At 46.0% G+C, this 25,632-nt stretch overlaps 1 protein-coding gene across 1 annotated transcript in view; it reads left to right on the top strand.

Moving 5' to 3' along the window:
- LOC146759365 (inositol 1,4,5-trisphosphate receptor-interacting protein-like 1) overlaps positions 1-20,578 on the top strand; it is a 32,611-nt gene extending 12,033 nt beyond the window's left edge. Inside the window, exon 2 of the mRNA XM_085510359.1 lies at positions 19,146-20,578. Coding sequence (XP_085366485.1) covers positions 19,146-20,417 — 1,272 coding nt within the window. The 3' untranslated portion in view covers positions 20,418-20,578. The remainder of the gene's footprint in view (positions 1-19,145) is intronic.
- Positions 20,579-25,632: the final 5,054 nt, after the last annotated feature.

Below are 25,632 nucleotides of genomic sequence, written 5' to 3'. Positions count from 1 at the left end.
GCTGCTTGCCTGGAAATTCACTGTTAGAAATACAGATTGCTCCTCTTCTGGGCAGGGCTGATAAACAATCTCAGTGCGGATTCCTTTTCTCTCATTAGGCCTCGTTCCTTCTGCTATATTATTTATGACTTATCTGAAAGAACAATAATTGCAGGATTGTTCAGTGATTTATGTGTCACGAGTAGTGCACATTTACTGTTTCCTTTGTACTTCCCCTTGCTTCACTGGGAGAGCAAGATGTTTATTGCATTTCAAATGGAAAGGACGCTGTGCAGCAGCACAGCGCATAGAGGCCTGTTGGCTGAGCATGTCCCGATGTCACTCCAGGACAGCAGCCCCCAGCCTTGCAAAACTCATCCGAGCACTGAAACACCTGGTGGGGCAACCCAAGGACTCCTGTGGAACTTTTCTGCAGAGGCAACGGGGGAGGGGGTGAAGGTTGAGTTGGGGTCCTGTGGCACAAGCGGGGGGACTGGGGGTAGACCTCTGCCTTCCCTGAGCTGCCTTGTTCCTTCTCCTAGACCTTGTAGGGGGTTGGGTCTGGGCAGTGCTGGGGGCTGCCCTTCCTGCCACCTCCCACTGCTTCTCTGTGAGCGTTCTGTGGTGCAGTCCAGAGGTGATCAGCTTAATGAAGGAGATGCGTGTTGCTCTTGGCAGGTACCACTAAGCAGTTACTAGGAACCCAAACCTGCCATTATGGTGGGTTTTTTTATTTGGTTGGTTAGTTTTTTGTTTTGTTTTTAATTTATTTTTATCTCACATCTTTCTCACTGAAAGACTGAGCCTGGGCTGAGAATACGATGATTTCCCTGTGATTAACTGCCTTCAGGCAATGGGACCTCAGCCCCTGGCCTGGTCCTGGCTCCCATTTCCCACCCCTCAAATGACCCTCTGGTTCAGTGCTGATCCCCAACTCCAGTGCAGTCCCTCTCCATTGGTGTTTTCATTTTTTTTTTCTATTTCAGAGACTTCATAAAGATGGACTGAGGCTTTTGTAGCATGACAAAGACAGAAAGAAATGTGGGTAATAGGAAATACGAGCATATGAATGGAGAAAGCTTGATTTGACAAACTTTGAGATAATTAGAGAATGCATGAATAAAGTCTTAGGCCCAGAATGCGGTTTGCAACTAAATTCATTTTTTCTGAAAAAGAGGCAAAATTGGATGACTTTTCTCTGTGTGGCATCATTAATACTTGAATGTTACACAAGTCTGTAAGCATCATCCTCTAATAATGGCTTTTCAATTGCTGTAGCAATGCAACAAACTGCCTGTCGCTGAGAAGTGGGTCTCTGACTGTGCTTTCCCATCCCATCAGCTGTGTGTTGTTTCGGCACTGGCTTTGTGCATTCAGCTCCCACAGCCCGTTAGTGTCTGTCACACCCTCCCCACCACCTCGCAGCCCCATCTGTGTGCTGGCAGCACTTACTCCCTTCCACTGTTGTGTAACTGCAGACCTCTGCGTTCAGAGGTGAAGAAGTCACAGAGTCACCCGCACAGAGTGCAATTGGTTTTCATAAATACCATTCATTATGCAAATTCTGTATTTACAGACAGCATTAAGGTAAAGTGAATGTGAGGAGCAGAGTAATAGAAACTGTGCTTTTGACATCAGGCAAGAATATTTGACAGAAATGGATTAGTAAATGAGTACAAAGATGTTTAGAGAATGGTTGCATGGCCCTTTTTGGCTGAGAAGTGCCACAGCCTGAGCAGAGCAGAGTGGCAGTGGGTGGGTGTGCAGGTTCTGCTGAGGAGGGTCTGTCCCCCCCCACTCCACTGCTGAGCTGCAGGATCCAGATCTTCCTTCATCCTTCCGGAGTCACACATGTCAGTACCCACCTCTCACTGGAGCAAATGTATGAACCATTCAACTAATGTCATTGCAAGCATCCTGTAGCTTCATAGTCTAGAATCTTAACCATGGTCTCCATTCTTTAAAGCAAACAAATCTACTGCTCTGGCTGTGCATATTTGTTTTGATTTTGTTTGTCTCCTTATCTGCTCCTTCCTGTGGAGGAATCAAACATACCAATTTACTCAGTGTAAAGGGATCAGCTGGAGCCTTGTAAAAGTGAGGCAAACGCTCCATTTCCCTCTCTTCATGGCTGCATTAGGTATGGCTCTGCGTCCCATGGCACCTGTACCTCTACACACTGTTGGTGTTAGGGCAGGATGTGATACAGATGTGGTGCAGGTGCTTGGTGGTCAGTGCAGGGGGTCCCACAGAGCCATGTCAGTGGGGTTCTTGTCCTGGCAGCCCCCCAAAGGGCCATCAGTGAAGGAGAGATGTCAGAGCCATCCCTCCCACAAAGAAGTGCCTCCACTCCAGGCCCTCCCCATGGGACACTGCAGCCCTGGCCAGAGCTCTGGGCCAGAATGGGGTGGGGGCCCCGATGCTCCAGTTGTGCCCCAGGGGGCTGCCAGGGCTCTGCTCCCCACTCTCGGAAACCATGTGGAGCTGCCCATAAATCCTGCTATGGCTGCAATGGTGCTGCACCATCACCTTCAAGCCTCTGTGGCCTCGAAGGACCGTGGCTGGTGATTAAAGCTACATAGAAATCTGCTTCCCGTGCTCACGTATTTTTTGCCTGCAATTATAACTTCAGGCCTGACGTATAAATTACTTTTTACTGCTGGAGCAGAAAATGTCTCCATTAATTTTGATATAGTATAAGTGCAGGCAAAGCGGATGTGATTTACAAAATGTGATTTTGTCTATGAGGTTTAAAACTACAGTGTCACCTCTGGGTTTTATTTAGCAGCACTGAAGTCAGAGTGTGATGGAGGTGAGCATTATCTTTTCCTCTATCAGCGATTGTGCAGCCTATGAGTGCATTCCTTATCAACCTTACCTAATTTTATTTTAGGAATCCAAAAATACCAAACTGAAAGTACCATTAGAAATAACAGTAGTTTTAAAATGAGAGTAGGGTTATTCTCTTCACAGTTACTGACCTTATTTCTTGCTGACACCTGACAAAGGTGGGACTAAGAGAATCTTCTCATCACCTTTGTGGGGGATGTAGGAGTTGAGAGCATATAGAATCTTCCGTCCTTCTGACATTGAAACTGCCCCCAGTTTAATAAAAATATTAGAAGTTACACCAGAAATCATAAAATTTCCCTTCTCCTTTGCGTTATTGACCTGGCTTTACCAATCTCCAGAAGAGGGTTCTGGGCTTTAGCATCTGCCAGGCTCTGCCTCAACCCCCACCACTGTGCAGGATCTGTACCAACATCCGAGGTGACAGTGTTTTTGTATGGAACCATCATGGTCTTTGGTCAGACAGGAAGATGTGAAATGACTCAGAAATGTACATGCTCATCATACAAAATTACCTCGCAGCCACCTGTGTAGGGCACATTTCCTTTTCCCTGGGGCTCTACATGTAATATCCTATTACAAGGAAGCAGTAAGAGAACAGAGCATGCTATCTATAAAATCTCTAAATATAGTTCAGCAATAATGCTGCTGCTTTCTGCAGATTAAAAAATGGACTGTTCAATCGGTAACACTAATACAATCAAGCACAATCATGAGCAGCATCATTCACACTGACTTGATTAGTGAAAAACAAAGCAGAGTGCTAATGAAGGCTCTGACAGCATTTGTCTCTGTGTTAGGATGGGATGATGTGTCTCTTCTGCAAGGCTGTTTAACTCTTATGGACTTCCTGATCTTAGGAAAATTTTCTTCTCTTTGTTTGAAGAACAGTGGAAAGATGTTATGAGCAGCCCGAAAGACTTCTGCAGATCAAAACATGGAACAGTTTAAGGGAATCCTGTTCTGCTTTATGGTTCTGGAGCAGGGTGGATTTGGGACAGTTTGGGAGGATTGGGTGGGATGGCTGCATGTGTGATCCATGAGCACCCTGGAAACAGCTTGCACTGATAAAACTGGTAAACAAATCCAACTGTGAGAAAAAAAAAATTAAAAAGTTAAAATCATAGAATCATGGAACCACCAAGGCTGGAAAAGACCTCCAAGATCATCCAGCCCAAACATCCATCCACCACCAATATTTCCCCACTGAACTATGTCCCTTAGTGATGCACTACATGTTGCCTCCAGGCAAGGTAACTCCATCACCGTGGCAGTCAATTCCAGTGCCACTCATTCAGAGAATATTTTTTTCCTGACATCCAACCTGAACCTGCCCTGGTGCAACTTGATGCCAGCCCCTCTTGTCCTATTGCTAGTTATGTGGGAGAAGAGGCCAACCCTCACCTGAATCAACTAAGTTAGTTGATAAATCAATTAAGTCAATTGACAAGATGTACTAGAACATGACAATGAGTAGTTACCCCCAGAAATAATTCACCTGCTGTAACAAGCCCAGCAAAGGAAGTACCTGCTTGGGACTGATGACAAAAAGGACAAGACAGACCTCTCCCCAACCTGCAGAGCACTGCCTGCACAGCTCTGCTGTAGGGCACAGCTCCTTGGGTCGCTCCTGCACAGTGCCATCCCCACTCACTGCTCTGCCCACTCAATGCCAGGATCACACCATGCACCACCACTGTCACAGCAGAGTCAGGCTTCAGGACTGGTTTTGTGGTGAGGAAGCACAGTGCCTCACTGTGATGATGACTCCTTGCACATATGAGTGGCATTTCCCTGTGCATTCAGTGCCTCAAGACATGGCTGTTATCCTTCCCCCGGCTCCCTGAAATGTGTTTGCCCACCTGGCTACAAGAGGTGAGTTGCTTCATGGCTCACAGCTGTTGGCTGCTGAGGGCACAGCACTGCCTCACATCTGACGTGCCTTCCCCTCAGCAGTTTGTGAGCAATAATGCGAGTGCTGTATCAGCCCAGCTGTGTGCTTGACATAAGCAATGAGATACGGGGGGGCCATGGCTGAGGGTGCAAACTGCGTAACCTTTGTGTGTTTTCCAGAAAAAACAGCTGTCCTGTGCAAGATCTGCACATGTTGCTCACGATGCTCTGAGCTGGAACTGGGCCCTGAGCAGTGCAACGTGGGCATGCCCTGTAACCAGCTGACACTGCCCGGCTCCATGCGTGGTGTTTGTCCTGGCAGAGCTCATCTCTAAACTCTCACCAGTGCCTGGTCCTCAGCTGAGGGTGGTTCTGTTTACCCACCTACAAACTTCATCTTAAGCCCAGGCTGAGCACACATCAAGCTGCCAACAGCCCTCACATTGGCTTTGGACTGTTGATTGGACCAGGTGTGATTTTTTTCCCTTTTCTGTAGTATCCACCCAATTTTGTCTGCCCAAAGTCTTGATACTAGTGCAGATCAGGGGCACACTCTTTCCCCGTTGGAGAGGTTTTTGCCTAGATACATACATCAGGATCAGTTCTTTTTGTCCCATCGTGTGTTGTATTTTTCAGTCCTCAGAGAATTTACTATTTCTGCTGGCTTGTTTGAAATATTCAGTTTGTGCTGTTTTCCCCTCACTTGATTGTGCTCCTCTGGTGCTGCCTTTGCTCCATTATCTGTCTGATGCAGAGACACAAGCCACTGGACAGTGGTTTACACATGATCCAGAACTTCCCTCAGCCTTTGAACCCTTCACTCAAATACCCGTCTGCGTTTGTCAGACACCTCCATCGCACCACTCACAGGTGCAGTAATAACAGTCTGGATCCTTTCAAGTATCAAAACTGACTCCCACTGGAAATCAGTCATCAGACAGACAAGAGACAGGCAGGATAGCAGAGAGCTGCCTGCCAACATTTTTTTCTATAAAAGCTCATGGAAGCAGGCAAAATATAAATGACTTGTCAAAGACAGCTTAAGGAGAGATACTGAGAATATAATTATGGCCACACAAATTGCAAAGATTGCTGCTGTGTGCTCAGAGAAGGATGAGTGTGAGGTACATGCTGGGGGTCAGAGCTCTGCTTTGCTCCCACGTCATGCCCACAGTACTATCTTTTCATTTATACATGAATGACTGAAGTCTTTCCTTATTCATATTTTAATTAACATTTATTATATATATATATATTTTAATCATCTTTTTCTCCCAATCTTAGGCTATCTTCATAAGGTGTTTGACTACCTATTTCCTTTCCTGTCACTTGCATGAAGAGAGGAAAAAACACGTGGGGATGTCCTCAGAACAGCCACTGCTGGAAAACAGGGCACTGACTTTTCCTCAAAGTACTCCTACACTGGTGACTTCTGCCACCACTAAGTTCGCTGTTGGGAAGCTTAGTGCACTTTGTCCTGTCTTGCTGCAGCGCCTCCCATCTCTTATAGCCATCTCTTGCCTGAGGGACTCAGATCTCTTCCCTTGGCTCTAAATGAGAAACACCAGGAAACAAGTCCTCCTCTGGGGCAGGCCAGGTGAGAGCCAGTGGGTGCCTCCCTGCTGCTAAGTAGTTCAGGACATTGTTCTCCCAGCACAGACCTCCAAACAGTGATAACATGTGGAAGATAAGGCTGAAGGACTTTGTCAAGGCAAGCTTGGATTACTACATTTTTTCTGAGGGGGAAATAAACCACCACCACCACCAACAACAATAACAACAACAACAAAGCTCTATGACTGAGAGGACGTAAATGAGCTTCTGTCATGCTGCTGCTCCCTGAGCTGGGGTGCTGTGCAGCACTCTTACATCCATCACCATAATCATGCAACACCTGACCTCCTGCTTAGAAAAGCCACCTGATTACCAGGTGAGGCATTCCAGGTTTTGTCTGTTGTAGCTCTGGCCTCCAGTTAGTACTTGTGGGTAACCTCTGCTCCTTCTTCAGGAAGGTGCAGCCAGAGCTGCCCACAGACAATAGTCATGACCCATACTCCTTGTCTCTCATCAGGGTGTCATCAGCACTCTCTATGCCTGCTTTGGAGAAGTGGTTTGCATGTACTTGATAAGAGCCCTATAATCATCCCCAGTGGTGAAACTGGCTCCAGTGGGGATGAGGCAGCTCCTGCAGGTGATGCAAATGAAAGCAATGAGAAGAGGTAAGATGGAAAGGTGTAAACATCTGCTCCAAAGTAATCCCCTCTTCTCTGCTCTCTACATTACCGATGACCCTCCTACCAACCCTGGGGTGTGTCAGCCAGACAACCACTGGTGTGGGTACATCTGGCAGCCCTGCTGCCCAGCAGAGCAGTGGGGCTTTGCTGGCACCTTCTGTTTGCAAGGCAGGAGCACAAGCTCACCCACTCTTCCCCCTTCTAATCTCTTTCACATCTGTTCTATCGTGGGCTGTGTTGCAACAAGCAGAAGCTACACTTACCTTCGCCTTATGTACCAAAACCTGCCTGTGTGCAGTCAAAAAATTCAGTGGTGTGCAAAACTGAGAAAATTGACACCAAAGCAAACAAGTGCAATCACGGAGCTTCCCTTTGCCTATCTGTCTGCAAATGTTCCAGCTGGTATGAAGCTTCAGACAGTGACGTGGGCCCAAGATTGTGGTGTTTTTCAGTTTTTCAGTGGTTTTCTTTCTTTTGTTTGGTTGCTTGGTTGTTTTTTTCTTTTTAATTATTATCTTATTAGAGACTCCATGCATTTCAGTTCTCCCTTCTATACACTGACTTCTGCCTGGAGCAGTGTAGGTGTGCCTCATGCAGCTGACAGGGACTCCCTTACACACCTTTGTAGCTGCTCCATCAAGCAATGGGCTCCCTTACCCCATGTTGTTTGCAGTGAAGGACCTACCCTGGGCTGCTGGTGGCTTTTATTCATTTCAAACACTTTAATGACTACAGAAAGTACCAGGTAAAAATTAGGTGACTGCCACCTCCACTAAAGCAGTTTTTTGCATACAAATTAAATGTTGACAAGTGATAATGGCAGGCTTGCTTCTGGACTCAGAGCCAAAGGCAGAAGACTACTGCCTAATTGGGAAAAACAGCAGAAAATGAATTAAATAATAGGGATGAGGAAGATATTTCATTAGCTGATCACATATGCCAAGCAATTCATCTTCAACATTTGTCACTTTTCCAACATGAATTTTAAAAAGTACGGTGCTTTATCAAATGTGTGAGGCTCTTCCAGAGTGAGTGGTGACTGACCACTCACAATGAGTTCATTAAAGCAGTTTCACACTAAAAAGAACAAATATTGGTGGAGATTAATTGATTTCCTGTTACCATACATTCAGTCTGAATGATGTAGCTGAGATGCTTTAGTTACATCCACTTCATCTAAGTCAAGTGCAGCCTTCAGTGTGCTATTCATTTAAGTTTTCCATGAGTAATGAGTGTTAGAATAAAGTTAAATACTATAACTGTCCAAGCTGTCGTTCCAGCTTTTCCTCAGCTTGCCCTGCATTCTTTGGCTAAGAGCAGATCTTATACCAAGCCACTCTTGCTGGAAAGTACTGAAGGTTCATTCACATTTCTCTGTCCCCTCAGCTTTACCAATTACATTTTCTACATGCACCATGTCATCCTCATTACTTGCACTCACTGGATGATTTCTGATGGCTGAAGAATGAGAGAAAGCTTTACAGATGCTTTCCTCAGAGCACAAGACCTCTCCATCCCCAAGTACAGCAAGTCAGGAAAGGAAGGTAAGAGACCAGCATAGCTGTACTGGGACCTGCTTGTCAAACTGGAAAACAAGAAGAAAATGCACAGGCAGTAAAAACTGGGAGAGGTCCTGTATGAGGAGTATGAGGATGCTTGTGTAGGGATGTAGTCAGAAAAGCCAAGGCCCAGCTTGAACTAAACTTGATGAGAAGAACAAGAAAGTCTTCTACAGGTACCTCAATAAGAAAAGGAAAGTCCACAAGGGTGTACCACCCCCCCCCCCCCCCCCCCCCGCCTCCCCCCTCCCCCCCCCCCCTCACCTCCCCCGCAGTAGTGAGTGACACAGGCAAGCTGGTAACAACAGGCAAGGAGAAGGCTGAGGTGCAGTGAAATGGCATGTAAATTCAGGTCCAATATAGCAGTGAGCTATCTGTATGGGAGAGGAGCGTGCTCTTGCAGTGCTTCTCTATTCTCCTTGCAGCTGGATCTGAAATGTGCTGCTTGCAGCTTGCATTCACATCTGTCTGCTGTGGTTCTGTGCCTCTCTGTGTCTGCACTTTGCACTCTTGGTAGGGATGGCCTTTGGGCTGTTCTGTTACGTTTTCATTTGAAGAGAGAAGTGCAAATGTTTAATCTCAGAGATCCAGCCCTCAGGGAGCGCGCAAAAGGGCAAGAGTTTGGGCAGCATGTCTTCCCATCCCACATAGCCATGTGCCAGTCTGAAAGAACACAGACACAGCAAGCAGTGCAGCTCCAGTGACCCTTCTGTGTGGCTGTCCCAGGGTCCTTTCTCCTTTGGTTTCTGATCCCAAGAACTTTACACGGCATGCCTGGCATGAATCTGATATCTTAAAGATTATTAGGGACCCTTCAGTCACCAGCTCAGTTCTTAACTCTGGGTTACATCATCTGAAGGGGGAAAGTTCTCCATTGTAAGCTCTGGTATCTAAAGGCCAGTTTGGAGGGGAGGCAACACAGCCTGCATCTCTGGTACAAACTAATTTTGTTTTGGATTTTAGTGTGCAGGATTGTAAATATTTTAATTGCATTAAATTTCTCCTTTAATGAACAAACAGCTATATAATTACAGGAGCATATTCACATCTCTGCTGTAATGGTTGTTTAAGCATTTTAATTCTGCACTATGTTTGCAGGGTTGGACTCCTCTCTGAGAAAGTAATTTTGGGTGCAGAACAGTTCACAAGCCCTTACCTTAGGAGTGTATTTTCCCTTTAATTTACCCAGGAATATTGTGAAAGTTTGGGTATGTGCCCAAAGCCAAGCTTTGTCTTTCTGTCCTTTGATTACCTTGTCTGCACCTCCCTAAAGCCCAGCAGCCTCTGCAGATGGTCAAAAGCAAATTTCCAGCCTTCCACAGAAGGCCTGTGGCTGTAAGTTCTCTGCTATTCCTTGGTAGATCACATTATTTGGTTTTATAAACACTGAAGTAGAAAGCACTCAGATGCTGCACTTAGCAGCGCTGGTGTCTGGCACAAGATGGGCTGTATGATTTTGTACTGACACACACACCCACTACCACTTCCACTCAATGCAACTTCCTTGTGTCTCACCAAGTAACAGCCTGTTCTTGTCCAGTAATGTCTTCATCTTCCTTTTCTCCTGCTGCCCTTCCAGCAGTGACCATTACACATAGCTTTGCCTATGAGGGTCTGCTGCATCTTCAGTCCTGCAGTGTGCTACAAACTGCACTTTGTTAAGAATGGTCTCAGGATGTGCATCCTTTCATGCCAAAATCAGTTTTATAGTTTTCTTTTGTTGTTTCTTTAAATACTACATATGATTTCTTTAGATACAATATTAGCCTAATTAATGAGTGTGAGAAGAGAAACATTTATCCAGTGCCCCTTACTACCATAACATACACCTTTCAGCAGTTTTAACATTCTTGGCACAACACATATGGAGCTGGAAGGAATCAGTGGCCTGAGAGCAACTCACATCATATTGCTCCATAGGTTTGCATATAGAGCAGTGAAACAAAAACACAGGAGCTAAAGCACTGAGGTATTTTTTTCCTGGGCTTGATAGCTTAAAAAATGAATGAATAAATCACCGCATTGTTGAATGAAATGATGCAAGTATTGTGCCATCTGGCTCAGCAAGGAAGTTACTCACAACAACTGTTTTAAAGTGAAAATTGCAGTGACTGTCCACAAGCAGTAGCAGTAGACAGTTTCAGAAACAGTTTGTATCTTTAGTTATAAAAAAGATGTTAGCCCTTCATCCTACTGAAAATGTCAGACATGTATGTGTTGAATTTCTTGTTCTGTGAATCTAATGTGACCTACCAGGCTGTCACGGACTGAAGCTTGTACAGATGGAATCCCTTGCTGTCAGGCCCAGTTATTGTCAAGTCCACCAAAAAACCATGCTGGTCATTCTCTTGTACTTCTTCCAAAACACAGGAATTCCCAGTTTCCTCAGGTCCTGCCCAAAGCACCTGGCACAGTTTAACTGCGATGGGCTTTGCCCAGTGCCAGGGGATCTTGTAGGCACGAGGAGCAGATGGATGTTGAAACTGAAAGGGACAAAGGAAATAGCCCCTGGTCTCCTGTTAGCACACTGGAGTAACCATTTATACTGTCAAATACTGCTGAGATTTAGTAAGTGCTTCAATAAGCAAATGATGGGAGGCACCTGTTAATTCTTCTTCTAAAGCAGAATTATTTTCCTTCTGACTTGGGAAACAGACATATGAGCCCAACTTTTCCCTCATAACTGTCAGTTTCATCAGATTCATTTTGGAATAACAGATCTAGCTGAAATCAGAAATAGAAAGCACCAGCCATATTTCAGACAGTGGATCCTATGTTAATTCTTTGTTGTTGCTTTGTTTTTTATTTTTGAAAAACAGAAGTTAATTTACTTATTTGGCTTTTAGATTCACAGTCGATATAACAGAAGATGGATAGGAGATTAAGTGTGGATTCCAAGGGGAGTTTTTCAGAGATTTTCATATGAGCAGTTTCTGTGGCTAATGGAGTTACTAACAGTACATTTAGGACTTGGTTAGTGTAGGCATTATAAAAAATCGAAGTGTGAAAGTTGAGCAGAGACCATAGGGCAAATGGGAATTAACTTGCTCAGGTAGACAGTTGTAAGATGAAAATTCAAGGCAGTAGCTGGATCTAAACACATTCAGGCAATGACAGAGTGCAGAGGTGAGTACGGAAATAGGGAGATGTAAATAGCTGATGGCATAAACAGTGCCAAGCTTGATTATTAGTTGAGAAATACATGGAAGAGATGGGCTGGCAGGGAATCAATTGCCCATTCATTCCTTATGCTGATGAGCTGATTACTCAGTGGGCTTTTGTGAGAAGAATCCATCGCTCTCCGCTGTGCTGTGTTTTTGGGGAATCAAACTAACTGGGAACAGCTGGGACAAAGTTTGCAAGTGTTTGGTCATTGGTATAAAACAGATGAAAGTCAGTCTGTATTGCTTGTCAAGTAATTTTCCAGCTGGTGGAAGTATGAATTATGATAGGAAAGGCAAATAGGATCAGTTATAGGATTATATTTAGAATAAGAGGGATTAATGCATGTAATTTTGATGCAAAATAATGAACTAGACAAATGTGAGGAGCAAAGGGGGAATGGCAGAGGAGCAGTGAAAGCAAACCAAGATCATAGAGGGTACATACAGATGTGGCCGAGTAGACGGAAGGGAGGGAAGTAGATGAGAAATTTACTGAGGGTCATAACAAAATGAGACTTTTACAAGAGGTGGTGAAGTCCTGTGCTCCAGTTTTGGCTTCTATTGACTCCATGTGAAGATGAAGGCAGTGAAATGTCTCTGATAGGCACAGCAGGTCTCCCATTGGCATGAGGGGTTCCCTTGTTGTGAGGGAAAGGTTTGGGATCAAAGAGTTTGCCTGCCTGAATTCTTTTGAACTCATCTGTTGCCTGTAGCCTTGCCAAATAAGGCAACACCATGGTTAGCCTGTGCAGGCAGTTCTACCCCACTGTCAGAAGCTTCTTATGAATGAGATCAGAGACAAAAATTTCAGTAGGTCTTCTCACAACAAAGTGGGAACCCTAAACAGAGCCTATAGCACTGGGGAGGCAAGAATTCTGGCTCATGTGAGGGCTGAGCCCCATAATTTGCCAGACTGGACATACTGTAACTCTAAACCCATTTCCAGATTAATTACACAAAATCTGCAAACCACTGTAAAATCATTTTCATCTGCAGAAAATATATTATGGTATTTCCTCTTCTTTTCAGATTCAGTGAAAGCAAATTTTCACATTCTCCTCTGAACAGACATTGCCAGGAAAACACTTTTAAATGTGATGTGTGTTATTCTCCCATAATTCAATCCTGTACTCTGAATGCCACAAGTGTCTCTGTTATTTTGTCTTTCATTAGGCTGTGAACTCAGATCAGGAACAGTGTCTCCCCATGCTCTTGCAAAGTACCAGGAAAACCAATGACTGTGTGCTGTGAATGATGAATGTGAAGCTCACTTGACCGCAGACAGTGTAGGCCAAGGGCAGTTCTAAAAAACAACTGCCTGATGAAATACTTGTGTTTCTTTGTGACGCTGAGTTCAAAATGCTGTATAAGAACCAACACCTTGAAAGAAAATAAATATTTCTATTCTTCATTTGCTTCAGGTTTAGGAGAGGGTGACCCAAGACTTCAATTAGGGTTACATCTATTCCAGAGTGAAGAACGAGCAAAGCAAATAAGCAGGCAGGCCTGGGAACAGACTTCTCAGAATGATGCAAAGATGATACACAAAAAACTTACAGGAACAATGTGTCCTAAGACACCTTCTATTTCTATGAATGTAGATCAAGTATAATAATGTGAGATTTTTAAATGAGTTAGTCTGATGGAGACCTTTATATTGCACATCTTTACTTCCATATTCCTTGCTCTCGGATTTCTGGTTATATACTGCTGGTTAAATGCTGCTAGCATTCTTCTTCTTGATATTTCTCTGGCTTGAATAACTTCTGCCATTACAGAATCAGTCTTGTCTGGAATAGAGGAGTCCTATTTCTATGATTTCACTATGTGTCTTTATGAAAGAAACATGTACCAGTCTTCAATTTGTTTTTGTTTCAATCTATATAGGACTTTCAGGACCCATTCCCAGATACAAATATTTGAGATTTTCAGTTCTGAATATCCTGTCTCAAAATACCCTGCAATATTAACTTAAAATTCCGTGCTTCAGTAGGAAGCCTCATGAATACCTGAATTAACTGAATACTTATAGAAAGCTGATACATGCAAAACTCATCCTATGAATTACACAAATGTTACCTAAAAGTGATCCTCGCATGGTGCTTTCCCAGATTTTTACATGTATGTTACCAGTGCATCCAATGATGTGATTTACGTTGGAATGGTTTTATTGGTCAGTTTTTGCAACTTCGGTCTTTTTTCTTGATCAAAGAATTTCCATTTTTCTCCACTAGAAAACAGACACATTGAAGACTGCTTCGGTGTCCTAAAGATGTATTGAATCGAGCTAACACAGTATTTTCTGGGTAAACTAAGCACGTGAAAAGTGATCTTGCTTTTTTATTTAAAATTAGACAAATGCTCATGAGCTCTGGGTCTGCTTCCAAGTTGAAGAGAAATAGTTTTATTGATTTTAGTGCTCTCGATAAATTAGGAACGTGCTGAGAAAAATGCTCCGCTCCCATGAGTTTGGAATTTATTTTCAAACTGAAGGGAATGTTTGCTGTGTTTACTGTGGTATTCAGGCACTGGGTTCCTTTCATCTTTCTCAAGATGCAGCTATATACAACTAGAGGATGCAAAGACAGTGAAGCATTTGTTGCTTTGTTTTGTTTTTGCATATCCTGAAGGTTTTATTTCATCACCCACTTTCATGGAAGAATAATTCAGAATTAGTTCAAAGTAAAGGAGGCCTGAACCCCTTCCTTCCTCTAGCTCAGCAGAAACCAACATTTTTGGAAGATTTGCAGAGGAAGGAGCGCAATGAAAAATGATCCCACTGAGTCTGGAGTCCAACCTGTCATTGATGCAATCCACACAAAAAATCAAAGCCAACCTTCCACAGACATTCTTTGACTGAGATGAGCACCACATGCAGATTGAGGAGCAGACCTCGGTGATTACATTGCTCTGGTTGTGATAAAAGAAGGCAGCACTGGGAGGGATTCCCTCTGCTGGTCCTGGGGGGCCACAGTGATTCTTAGAAGGTCATCCTGCCTCTCTGGTCTGGGCTTGAGAGTGAAGGAGAGCAGTGTTGTGTAGATGAGCAAATCTATCTCATTTACCATTTCATGTTTTGAGAATGAATGAAAACAACTGAAAATCTGTCTCCACAACATTCTCATATAAATTATTTATATCAGGATTGTTTTCAGCCCATAGAGACTGCAAAGCAGTAAAGGTTCATCCGATCCCACAGGGATGGGCTGGCTGCTCTGATGGGGCACTGCCTGGGCTCAGCTCCATGCTCCCCCAGCAGCCCGTGCAGGCAGGCAGCAGCCAGTGCCTGCAGTCCATGCAGCCCCAGCACAGCACAGCCGGCGCACAGAAGGCTCAGCAGGTGCCGTTTCCCCCTCCTCCTCCTCCCAGCTCAGCACCCCGCAGTTGTCTCCACCAACTCTCCCGTGCAGCGTTAATGTGAGGGAAAACTGTGGCATCACCATGGTGCAACTCTGACTTCCCCTCATCCCTGATCAGTTCTCAGACAGGTGTCAAAAGAAACATGATTTCAGGAAAAAAGGGCATTAAGATGTCAGTATAGAGACAAACTCAACTTAGACTGTGAGCACATCTGTATATTCTTGATTATCTTTTTAAGAAAACTAAAAGAAATATTCCTGAGTGCTCCACTGGAAATAGTCAGCAAATAAGATTCAGTGTTCATGGAAGAAACCTCTATTATCTCTGAAACAAGTTAGCATAGCACGGGCAGTCAGCAGCCAGTGCTGCATTTACACACTTAGAATGAGAAAAGGAAAACCTGAAATTTCACACAGCATTGAAAAGAAAACTATTTTTGATATCTTAAGGCAGATGCTGGGTCGTGGTCTGATGTGTTGTGGTTCAGAAATAAAATAGGTCTTTAAAAGGAACAACAGCTCTCTTTTCTCTGGAGGAGAAGTTCAGTGAATCCTTTCAATTTCCAAAGGCGTAGAGGTCAGACTGCCCCGTGCCCTCACTGTGTGCTTTCTGCATGAGGCTGAGATGACTTGTGTGATCTCATAGGCATGGGCTGCTTTAAAGACTGCTTTATGTAGTACATTCTGCCTGGAAAAGCAAACTTACTTTTAGTATTCCTTCACACATGATTTTGCACAGACGCCTTCCCAGGGAGTTGAACTCAGCCTGCACTGTGAATGGTTTGAAAAATGTCTATTATTTAAAAGTTTCATTGTTAGAACTAAACCCGAACTGTTAAGAAGGAGCCTCAGCCACAACCAAGAACAAGTTCAAACTCAACAAAAAGAATTGCTGGCCATCTCTCCCGTTCTTGTCTTTTAAAGCTACAATAACAACAGAAAAACAATAAAACACTTTCCAAGCTTGGGAGCACTTTAGCATCAGTCTTGCTGACAGGAGCACCTTCCTCAATTATATTTTCATCATCAGAGAAACTATGAGCCCACTGTAACTGGATAAAAGCCCTTCAAAATGAGAGCTTCCTTCAGTGTCTCACTCCCAATCAGAGGTGCTTCCACGTGGCAGCCTCCAGACCTCACAGTTTATAACAACACAATGACACTTAATGACATTTCTCATCGCATTTCTGTCTCACATGGGGAGTGCACCACTGGAGGGGATGCACTAGGCCATGTGTGAACTGACTGGAGAAGAACTGGAAATACGTCATCACTGTTTTGTTTAGAAAAGTACTTCTGACAAAAAATCACAGGTTTTTTGTGACTTCATAGAAAGATTTCTTTCAAAAATATGAAGTAAGACCTGCATAAAAACTTGAACAAGATAAGCATGATTTTCAGGTTAGTGAAAATCAAGCACATTAATAGACAGCTCCTGGTTTCTGCATACAGAGCTGATTTTCTCTCCGTTGTCTCACTTGAGGGAAATTGAGCAATAAATGATGGGAACCAGTGGAGAGCATCCTCCTTCCAGGGCTGCAAACTACATTTGTCTCAGTTGTGCACACAGTCTGCATTCACACTGTGGTGAGTGCTCACCTGTGAGTGTGCAGTTCAAGTGCTTGTCCGGATTTATTTCTTGGTTGTTAATGAGTATTCAGTTTAGTTGTTTATCTGAAATGCAAAAAGTAGAGATTGGAAGTTTATTGTCATGTGCAAAATTATTGAGGGTGCACTGGATAGATGCATAATGCAAGGGGCTTTGACTGGTTTGCCTACAGAGGAACCCACATTGGTGATTCTCTGAGCAGCAGCAGCAAAGCCTCACATGTGGAGGCTGACCAGATTGCAGAAGGGGAACAGGATACAAACAGTTTGAGGAGCTGCTTCACTGACATTTCCAACACTGTTTTGGTAAAGGCCTTCGCTAAGCACAGTGACCTGAGATAAGCACAGAGTCAAGTTTAACATGCTTAAGAGGAGGATCTGGAGAGGAGGATGTCAGAAGTGCTCCAGTGTTACCATGATGACTGGCTTCCCACTTGCCCCCCATTGTAGTTGCACTGCTTGGCACTGGAAGGCACCAGCCTGGAGCTCCGGCTGCAAGGCTCCGCCAAATGCAGGAAACAACAGACACCCAGAGACTGGTGAAGTACAGAAATCTGAATGCTGAATTCAGATTCAGGAAAGAATAGGTCCTGTTTCACTGGGTTACACAGCTTCTGTTGGTTAATAATATTTATTGATATCCTTGTTACCGGAAACAGAGAAGAAGAGCGATTATCTTCTGTGGAGAAACCTACACTAGGGAACCTGCTGTAGCAGGGGATTTGGTCTAGGGGATCTCGTGAGGTTCAAATGACTTCCAACCCTGTTGATCTGGGATCTCCCCTGGCTTCAGGAGGTGACTCTGGCCTTACCTCCCAGAAGTCAATACAGCCATGGCTGGGAGCCTTGTGCTGCAGGCAGCAAGGTATGCAGGTGAAGCACAGCTGGTCTGACAGCTGCCATCACGCTCCTGTCCTACAGGGCTGTCTCCTTACCTACCAGACCACTCTGTGCCTGCAGGGCTGCCTTGGTTCAACACCCACAGGCTCCCAGCCAAGCCTTTCTCTGTTGGCCTTTGAGAAATATTCCTGCCTCGTGCACATGTGATTTTGCAACATGGGGTAGACAGCAGTTGCTCCTGCTGTTTTCTCTACAGCATAAGCTCACCCAAAGGAGCCAGAGCCCATGCAGCTGAAGAGGCTGCTGCACATGTGGGCATCCTAATCGTCATTGTTAGAGCCCCTTTGAGCTGCTTGGATCGAGCCATCTGGCCTTTTGCTCAGAGGACGTTCAGACCACCGGTGGCTGAGGGAGCAATCAGCAAAGGGCTGTGTGATGTCAGGTGCTGAGACTTTGACATGACCGGCACTGATCTTCAGCTTTGTTCCCTCTGTGGCATTTCAGCACTAAAATGAGTTTCTGCATATGCTGCAAATTCTTATGTTTCCTCAGGAGCAGTAGTTTTGATTTTCCATTTCTGTCCAAATGATTTTCCAGGGACAGTGTGTTTGGAACATAACCTGTGGGGTGGCACATGAGGAGCACAGCATCCATGGGAAATACCACCCCATTTTATTTTAAAGAAAGGCCCGGGCAGCTCCCACCTGCTTAGTAAAGAGCGTCCCCAGGAGCTCTGTCCAGAGATATGCCTCCAAATTGAGGCAGTGCCGTGGCTCAGTGGCCATGTGCCCACCCTGGGCAGCTGAGAAGGGTGGAGTCGGGCAGCCCATTTGTGACATCAGCAGGAATGCATTGCATCACAATGCAGGGGATGGGTTTAGGGCCACAGGCAGGCAGCGCTGCTGCATTTTTGACCTGGGCCAATGGTGAGTGCAGCAGCAGGGGAAGGTCGGGCTGGACGAGGGATGTGGTGCAAACACCGGCCCCTGTGGGAGCACCACGGGCAGTGCTTGGAACTGTCCCTGCCAGCGCTGGCCTCGGCCTCTGCTGCCACCCAGCTCCCTCGTACCCACTGCTCCTACCTGAGCACAGGGCCATGCGGCTCCTGGCCCCGCTCCCTCCCAGCCCCACTGAGCCCCTCTCTCCCATCTCTTGCAGATCATGGCTTTGGTGTTTGTTCTCGCATTGTTGGTGCGGGCGCTAAGTGTCAGTGTCAATACTGATGTGCTCATGCTCGAGAACGTGCAGCGGCGCGAGGTTGATCTGCAAAAGCACATGATACCTCCGCAGCACGAGATTGAGCAGAGGAATGAGCAGCAGAGCTGGGTGGACATGTCATCTCTGCTCTTTGCTCTGCTGGATTACTGGAAGATCTGGTTCAATGTGGGGCTGATTCTGTTGCTCCTTTGGAACACGTTGCAGTCCATACAAATGAGCCAGCATGATGAAAGCAGCAGTGAAAATGACAGCTCCAGTGGCGAGGAGGAGGCATCGGGGGCGGAGCAAGAGGAAGAGGAAGAGGTGGAAGAGGTTGAACAGGAGGAACATCAGGAGGAACAGGTGGAACAGCAGGTGCAGGAGGAAGAGGAACAGGTGGAACAGGAGGAACAGCAGGTGCAGGAGGAACAGGAACGGGTGCAGGAGGAACAGGTGGAACAGGAGGAACAGCAGGTGCAGGAGGAGCAGGTGGAACAGGGCGGACAGCAGGAGCAGGTAGAACAGCAGGAGCAGGTGGAATTGGTGGAAAAGGAGGAACAGGAAGAAGAGGAGGATGACGAGGAAGAAGACTTCAAAGATTCAGCACTGACAAAATTTCTCACAAGGCGTGCCCTGGAAAAGGTGGAAGGAAGGGCCACCAGGTGCCCTATAGTGGAGGAGCTGATGGACCAGCTCGTGCAGACCTTCAGATTCATCTGGTCCAACAGCTTCTTCCCGGTGCTGCAGCGCGCCATTGGGGTGGGCAGTGCCTTTGAAGGCTGGAGTCCCCGGGAGTGGGACAATGTGTACTGCCTGCTCGTGCCCATAGAGCCTCCCCCCGGGCACACCTTCCTCCTGGAGCTGGGAGATGAAGGGCACGGGCTGGCAAGGAACTCCCGCGTCCGCGTGGAGCTTCAGTGCATGTGCCAAAGGGAGAAGCAGCTGGGGAATGTGCTGTGCTTCCTCCACCACCATGAGGAAGAGCTGAGCCAAAATCAGGACCCCAGCCTGCTACAGACTCTCTGCACTGACTCCTACCTGGATGTGGAGAGAACTGTCACCTGGTTCACCGCACAGGTGGCAGCAATCTGGAAGACCACCCACCACGCGCACGCCTACAGCCTGAAGGTGCTGCCTTCCAGACGCTCCTGCAAGCTTCAGCTGACAGAAGCCTCCAGCGGGGAAAAAGTCCTCGTTGAGCTGCTGTTCGGGGTGCAGCAAGAATACTCGGACATCTACCTGACCAGCCAGAACACAGACGCCGGCTTTACGCCCAGCACAACATGGCCACAGAGCTGTGCTGTGGCAGAAAAGAAGTTCTTCCAGCACACGGCCAGGAGTACCGGACAGGACAGCTCCCACCTGCACTGCCTGACGTTGCTTGCCAGCATCTTAGTGGGCATGGGCTTTTCCACCTATGTCATCAAGACTCTTGTCCTCCACAGTTTGGCCATCATCCCTTTGAAGAAGTGGCGCAGGAAGTATTTCCTGAATCGGATGGAGAATCTCCTGCGGTACCTGCGCTTCTGCCTGGATGAGAAATGCCTGAACCACTTCTTCCTTGGCAGCAAGTCGGTGCACAGCACGATTGTCCTGCCGCAGTCCTTCCGATCCGCCAAGCCGCTCAACCTCTTCCAGCACCTGGAGGAGGACCCGGACGCCCACTCCATAGCGCTGCGTGAGTTCAGGGAGCTGAGAGATCGCTACATCAGACTGCTGCTGTTCGGACGCTGAGAGAGACCTTTGTCCGAACCCTTCTCTTGTTTTGGCTGCAAGCTCACATCCTGTGAGCAATAAGACTCTGAGACCTATTTAGGAGGCCAGAGGTGGCTGTTTCCTTGTGGCAGTCAGTGTCACGTTGGAGAGAGCTTACCAGTGGAAGATCCGGCCTGTGACCAAATGACTCCATCTTGGTATGGGAGATCTGGGGATGGAACCATTGTATCTTGTGAAGGCAAGATGCAAACAGATGCTTCCCTGCTCCCTCTGACGACCATCTCTACTGAAGATCAACATCTGAACTACAAGTCATGCTGGAAACCCAGTGGTGACTAATTCTCTCTTGCTTTCTACAAAGACTCTTTGCTTTTATTTCCTATCTCTTTTCTATCACCCGACTTCCCTTCCCCATTTCCCTAAACAACAACAACTTTTAATAAACTCTTATAAACTATATATCCTGTTGTGTCTCAATCTCGCCGTCGTGTGTACGTATATTGAAAGAATATAGAGGCCACTAAGATGGTCAGGGTGCTGGAGCAGCTCTCCTGTAAGAAATGGTTGAGGGAACTGGGCTTGTTTAGCTTAGAGAAGGCTCTGGGGAGATCTCGTTGTGGCCTTGCAGTACTTGAAGGGAGCGTATACAGAGGAGGAATTGCTGTGTCACGGTGTTATCTAGATCAATCTATGTCTGTGACGGGGAGGGGCAGTAGGCTCCTGTTCCCCCTGGCTCCCAGCGTATAGGAAGGGAAAATAAGAAAGGGGTAGGGAGATGGGAGCTGGACTCAAGGAAACAAACAGAGAAGTGGCAACGATCTAAGGAGGAAAACTTACTATTTTACTAATTACAATCTAATGGAAATTGAGGCTAATAAGCCAAGTAAAATAAAAGGGAAAGAGAGAGAGAGGTTTTCCGAAGACCGAGAAGCCTACTTTGAAACTGAAGGTGCCACGGCTTGGAAGCACACCCAGACTCGCTACCAGGCAGTTTGAGAGAGAGACAGCATCACTTCCGTGATGTGTTTCCCTCTCTGACTGTGAGACCCTCTGGGACATGTAGTTGTTCTCTGTGCTCTATATGATGTTATGATGTGGAATACCAATAGAAAAATGTACAAAACCATGACATTGTGAGGGTGGGCAGTGATAGGACAAGGGGGAATGGCTTTAAATTCAGACAGGGAAAGTTTAGGTTGGATCTTAGGAGGAAGTTTTTCACTCAGAGGCTGGTGACGCACTGGAACGGGTTGCCCAAGGAGGCTGTGGATGCCCCATCCCTGCAGGCATTCAAGGCCAGGCTGGATGTGGCTCTGGGCAGCCTGGGCTTCTGGTTGGTGACCCTGCACACAGCAGGGGGTTGGGACTGGATGAGCACTGTGGACCTTTGCAACCCCGGCCATTTCATGATTGTATGATGGGTGACATAAATCGCTGTCTGATTATTGTTGCAATATGCTTCTTTTCATGTGCTCTTAACCAAATACTGCTGGTGTTGCCCTGGGTGTCCTGTTTGGGGTCGTATCCTGGTAGATGCTTTACGAATACAAATGGTGCATAAAGGCCTGTATAGTTCATTAGGACCAGATCTCATGTCCATCGATAGCAGTATTATATAGAAATAATATACCTTTACATATATAAAAATGATAGACCTTTCAGAAGGGTATATAAATGCAGCACAGTGGACAAACATATATTACTCTGTCCACCTGTTTGACAAAAATGTATATATTATTTTATACCCTGAAGCAGGGGTTTTAATATTCCTTCAACAATATTTTGATATAATCATCAGTGACTATAACTGCTCTGCTCTGGATCGTCTTGTCATCTTTCTAAATGTCTGCTCCATTTTTTCATCATGTTGGACCAAAAATATAGCGTGGTGATGAACTACACAGGTCTGTTTTGTGCTGTAGATGCTTAGCCCTGGAAGTTTATCAGTAAATAAGAGAGATGAAAAATCCACTTTAGAGAGAGGATTAGGTAAAAAATTCAGCTTCTTGAAAGTAATCTGAGAGGTACTACTGACGTATTCGCCAATTAACCTGACTTATCCCAGGACTTCAACTGTCCCGGGGAGAGAGACACAAACATGGATGCCATCATGTCTTCTCTCAATATATTGCTCTGTCACACACCTTATATGCCATCCTAAATCCCGCGCAGACACGTACACCCGCTACGCAAAACCCAATGCACGCGAGAGAACCTATACACACACCTACCTAAACCCGCAGCCCACTAACTCTTAACCTACAGGCCTAACTCAGCTATTCTAGAACACTCCATCTACTCAGAACTACTGTATGCACTCATAAATCCTCGCAAAGACAACTTAGCACCCCAACATACTACAGAACTCTGTGATCAGTGGGAGGTTGGCACAGGTTTGCTGTTAAAAATGGCACTTTCTGCCCTTCTGTGTCCATGGGCTCCTGAAGGATTTGTAAATCCTTGTGCTAAAGGTGGATGAGGCTTGCACATCTCCTGCCACCTGATTATTACCTGTGCAGATGGAACATATCTCTGGGTTCTGCCTGCAGGTAGCAAGGACAGAGCAATCCCACATGGACAGGGACTTGCCAAGGTATAGCTGAAAGCAGGTGGTAGATAAGATGAATTGCCTTCCAGCAATTTGCAACCAGAATGAGGAGAAATTTCATATGATAGTGAGCTGCAGTTCCTCCTATCAAACCTGACCTGGTGCTAAGCCTTCTAACAGCTATTGTCTCGGACCATTTAGAAGAGAGAGTCCCATTCAGCATTTCCTGTCCCTGCTGTTACCTGGAGGCTTTTTGCTGTGCTCTCACTGCTCCTTTCCATGCTGATCTTTGGGATGCTGCATTGCTGTAGCATCACTGAGGAGCAGTTAGAGAATCACAGAATCATCATCATAGACTCATAGGATGGCTGGGGCTGAACAGTACCATAATGATCATCTAATTCCATCGCTGGTGGCACCGCAAAGATGAAAGGAAGAGGCTTTGTGTTATAGGAGCATTGCCATGCAGTGCTGATTGCCTATAGGGTTTCAAGCAAGGAAACACCAAAATAATAGATCAGAGCACCCATGATTTTGTGTTGTGTTCACGACAGTATTTGGCCCCTTATTTGCTATGGTGAGTTTCATTTGCTGGAAACCTTCATCTCTCTTTTAAATGATCATTCTTTGGTTTGAATCAAGCTTTAAATGGGAGTCAGTGAATGCGCTCCTGGATTTCTGTATGTGTTTGCCCGGTGGGATAGGTTGTAGTTAAGTGAAATGCATGGTGTAAGCAAAGAGAAATTGCTGTATGCAAACCATAATTTTTGCATACTTACTGTTTGGAGTGCTGATGAAAGGGATGTATCACAGCATTTTTATCATGTCGGCTGCTCTCCCTGTCTCACTGCCTGAAGGGTGGCAAAGGGCCCCTTTCATCTGGAGGATTATGAGGCCATCATGGTAAACAGCAACACCTGGTTGGGTTGACATTGTTGGAGCTTTCATCTTTTGTTCGAAGTTTTGAAGTGTTCCTTGTGGTTCTTTTGTTCCCCGAGTCATGACTTGATGTTTAGCGAGATCAGGGAGGAGCAGCTTCTTGCTGGAGTCATTAATGTGGATGGGGAGGGGAGAAGACAGTGGCCAGCTGAGTGCTTCCAGAGTCCCAAGGTTGGGGATGGCCCTACAGGTTTGGAGCTCAGTTCTGGCTGCACAGAGGGTGCCTGGATCTCTGCTTCTGCTGCTTTCACCCCAACAAATGCTCCTTAAGAATGAAATGCAACATGCCGCTTGGCTTCATACCTCTTAATCCCAGAACAGGAGTCCATCCACAAGCGGATGAGAGAAACTGACAACAAAGGACTTAGCAAAGAGACACTGACAGAGTCAGTGGGCAGTGCTGCCAGTTTCTGCCTGCACTTGTAACCAACCACCCAGCCTTGCCACCATCACACTGGCTTCCTGAGCTCATTCATTTACTCTGGGGGGTGCCTGCAGGGCCTGGAGCGTGCAGGAGTGGAACGGGAGGCTGTCCATGAGGCACTGTGCTCGGGGGGATTTCCCTGGCTGGACCATTGCATGTTCTCTGCCTTGCAGCCTCTGAATGCAGACAGAGCCGGATCCTGGTGGGCGAATGCCAAAGAAATCTCTTAGTTGGTAGCCGAGTCTCATACTTGCCTTTATGATATTCTTTTAACATCAAAGTAAGATTCATATATAAAGCAGAGCACCCAAGAATATATCTCTAGTAATGGTGACAGTGAAATGTCATTTTTGGATGGAATGTTTTTATTTCCCTTCCTTTTTAGTCTCACCTTTTTTAGTTTTCTATCCACTGATTTTGCCCAGAATTTCCAACCTGTGGAAATATATTCCCGTGTTTATTTAGCACTGCTGCTTTTCCTGTGCTAGCAGTATGGATTTAGACATTGGCTCATCCTTTATGCAGTTCAGAGAATGACTTCAGGAAAAGTCCTAATCCAGCAAAGGTGGATTCTTCAATAAGGAAAAATACAGCTCAGATTGCAAGAATAAAGATGGAATGGGTCTTTGCTGTGTTCTGCCTCTTCCAAGCATGTAAGATTTTTCACTCAGGGGTGGTGACCCCAGCACTTGCTCTTGTTGAACCTCATCCCATTGGCCCCCAGCCTATTGATCAGCCTGTCCTGGTCTCTCTGTGGGGCCTGTTTACCCTAAGGCAGATCAGCACTTCCTAACAACTTGCTGTCATGTGCAAAATTATTGAGGGTGCACTGGATAGATGCATAATGCAAGGGGCTTTGACTGGTTTGCCTACAGAGGAACCCACATTGGTGATTCTCTGAGCAGCAGCAGCAAAGCCTCGCATGTGGAGGCTGACCAGATTGCAGAAGGGGAACAGGATACAAACAGTTTGAGGAGCTGCTTCACTGACATTTCCAACACTGTTTTGGTAAAGGCCTTCGCTAAGCACAGTGACCTGAGATAAGCACAGAGTCAAGTTTAACATGCCTGAGAGGAGGATCTGGAGAGGAGGATGTCAGAAGTGCTCCAGTGTTACCATGATGACTGGCTTCCCACTTGCCCCCCATTGTAGTTGCACTGCTTGGCACTGGAAGGCACCAGCCTGGAGCTCCGGCTGCAAGGCTCCGCCAAATGCAGGAAACAACAGACACCCAGAGACTGGTGAAGGGTCCTAAACCAACAGGCGGTACCACCCTCATTTGTAAATACAAGTCACCAAGCCCTGGCTTAGATGAGCCAGGA

Source organism: Coturnix japonica, chromosome 10 (genome assembly GCF_054131305.1).
Source record: "Coturnix japonica strain WE chromosome 10, WE-NBRP24, whole genome shotgun sequence".
Taxonomy (NCBI): Eukaryota; Metazoa; Chordata; class Aves; order Galliformes; family Phasianidae; genus Coturnix; species Coturnix japonica.
Note: the sequence above shows the minus strand (reverse complement) of the source record. Positions and strands in the feature narration are given on the sequence as shown.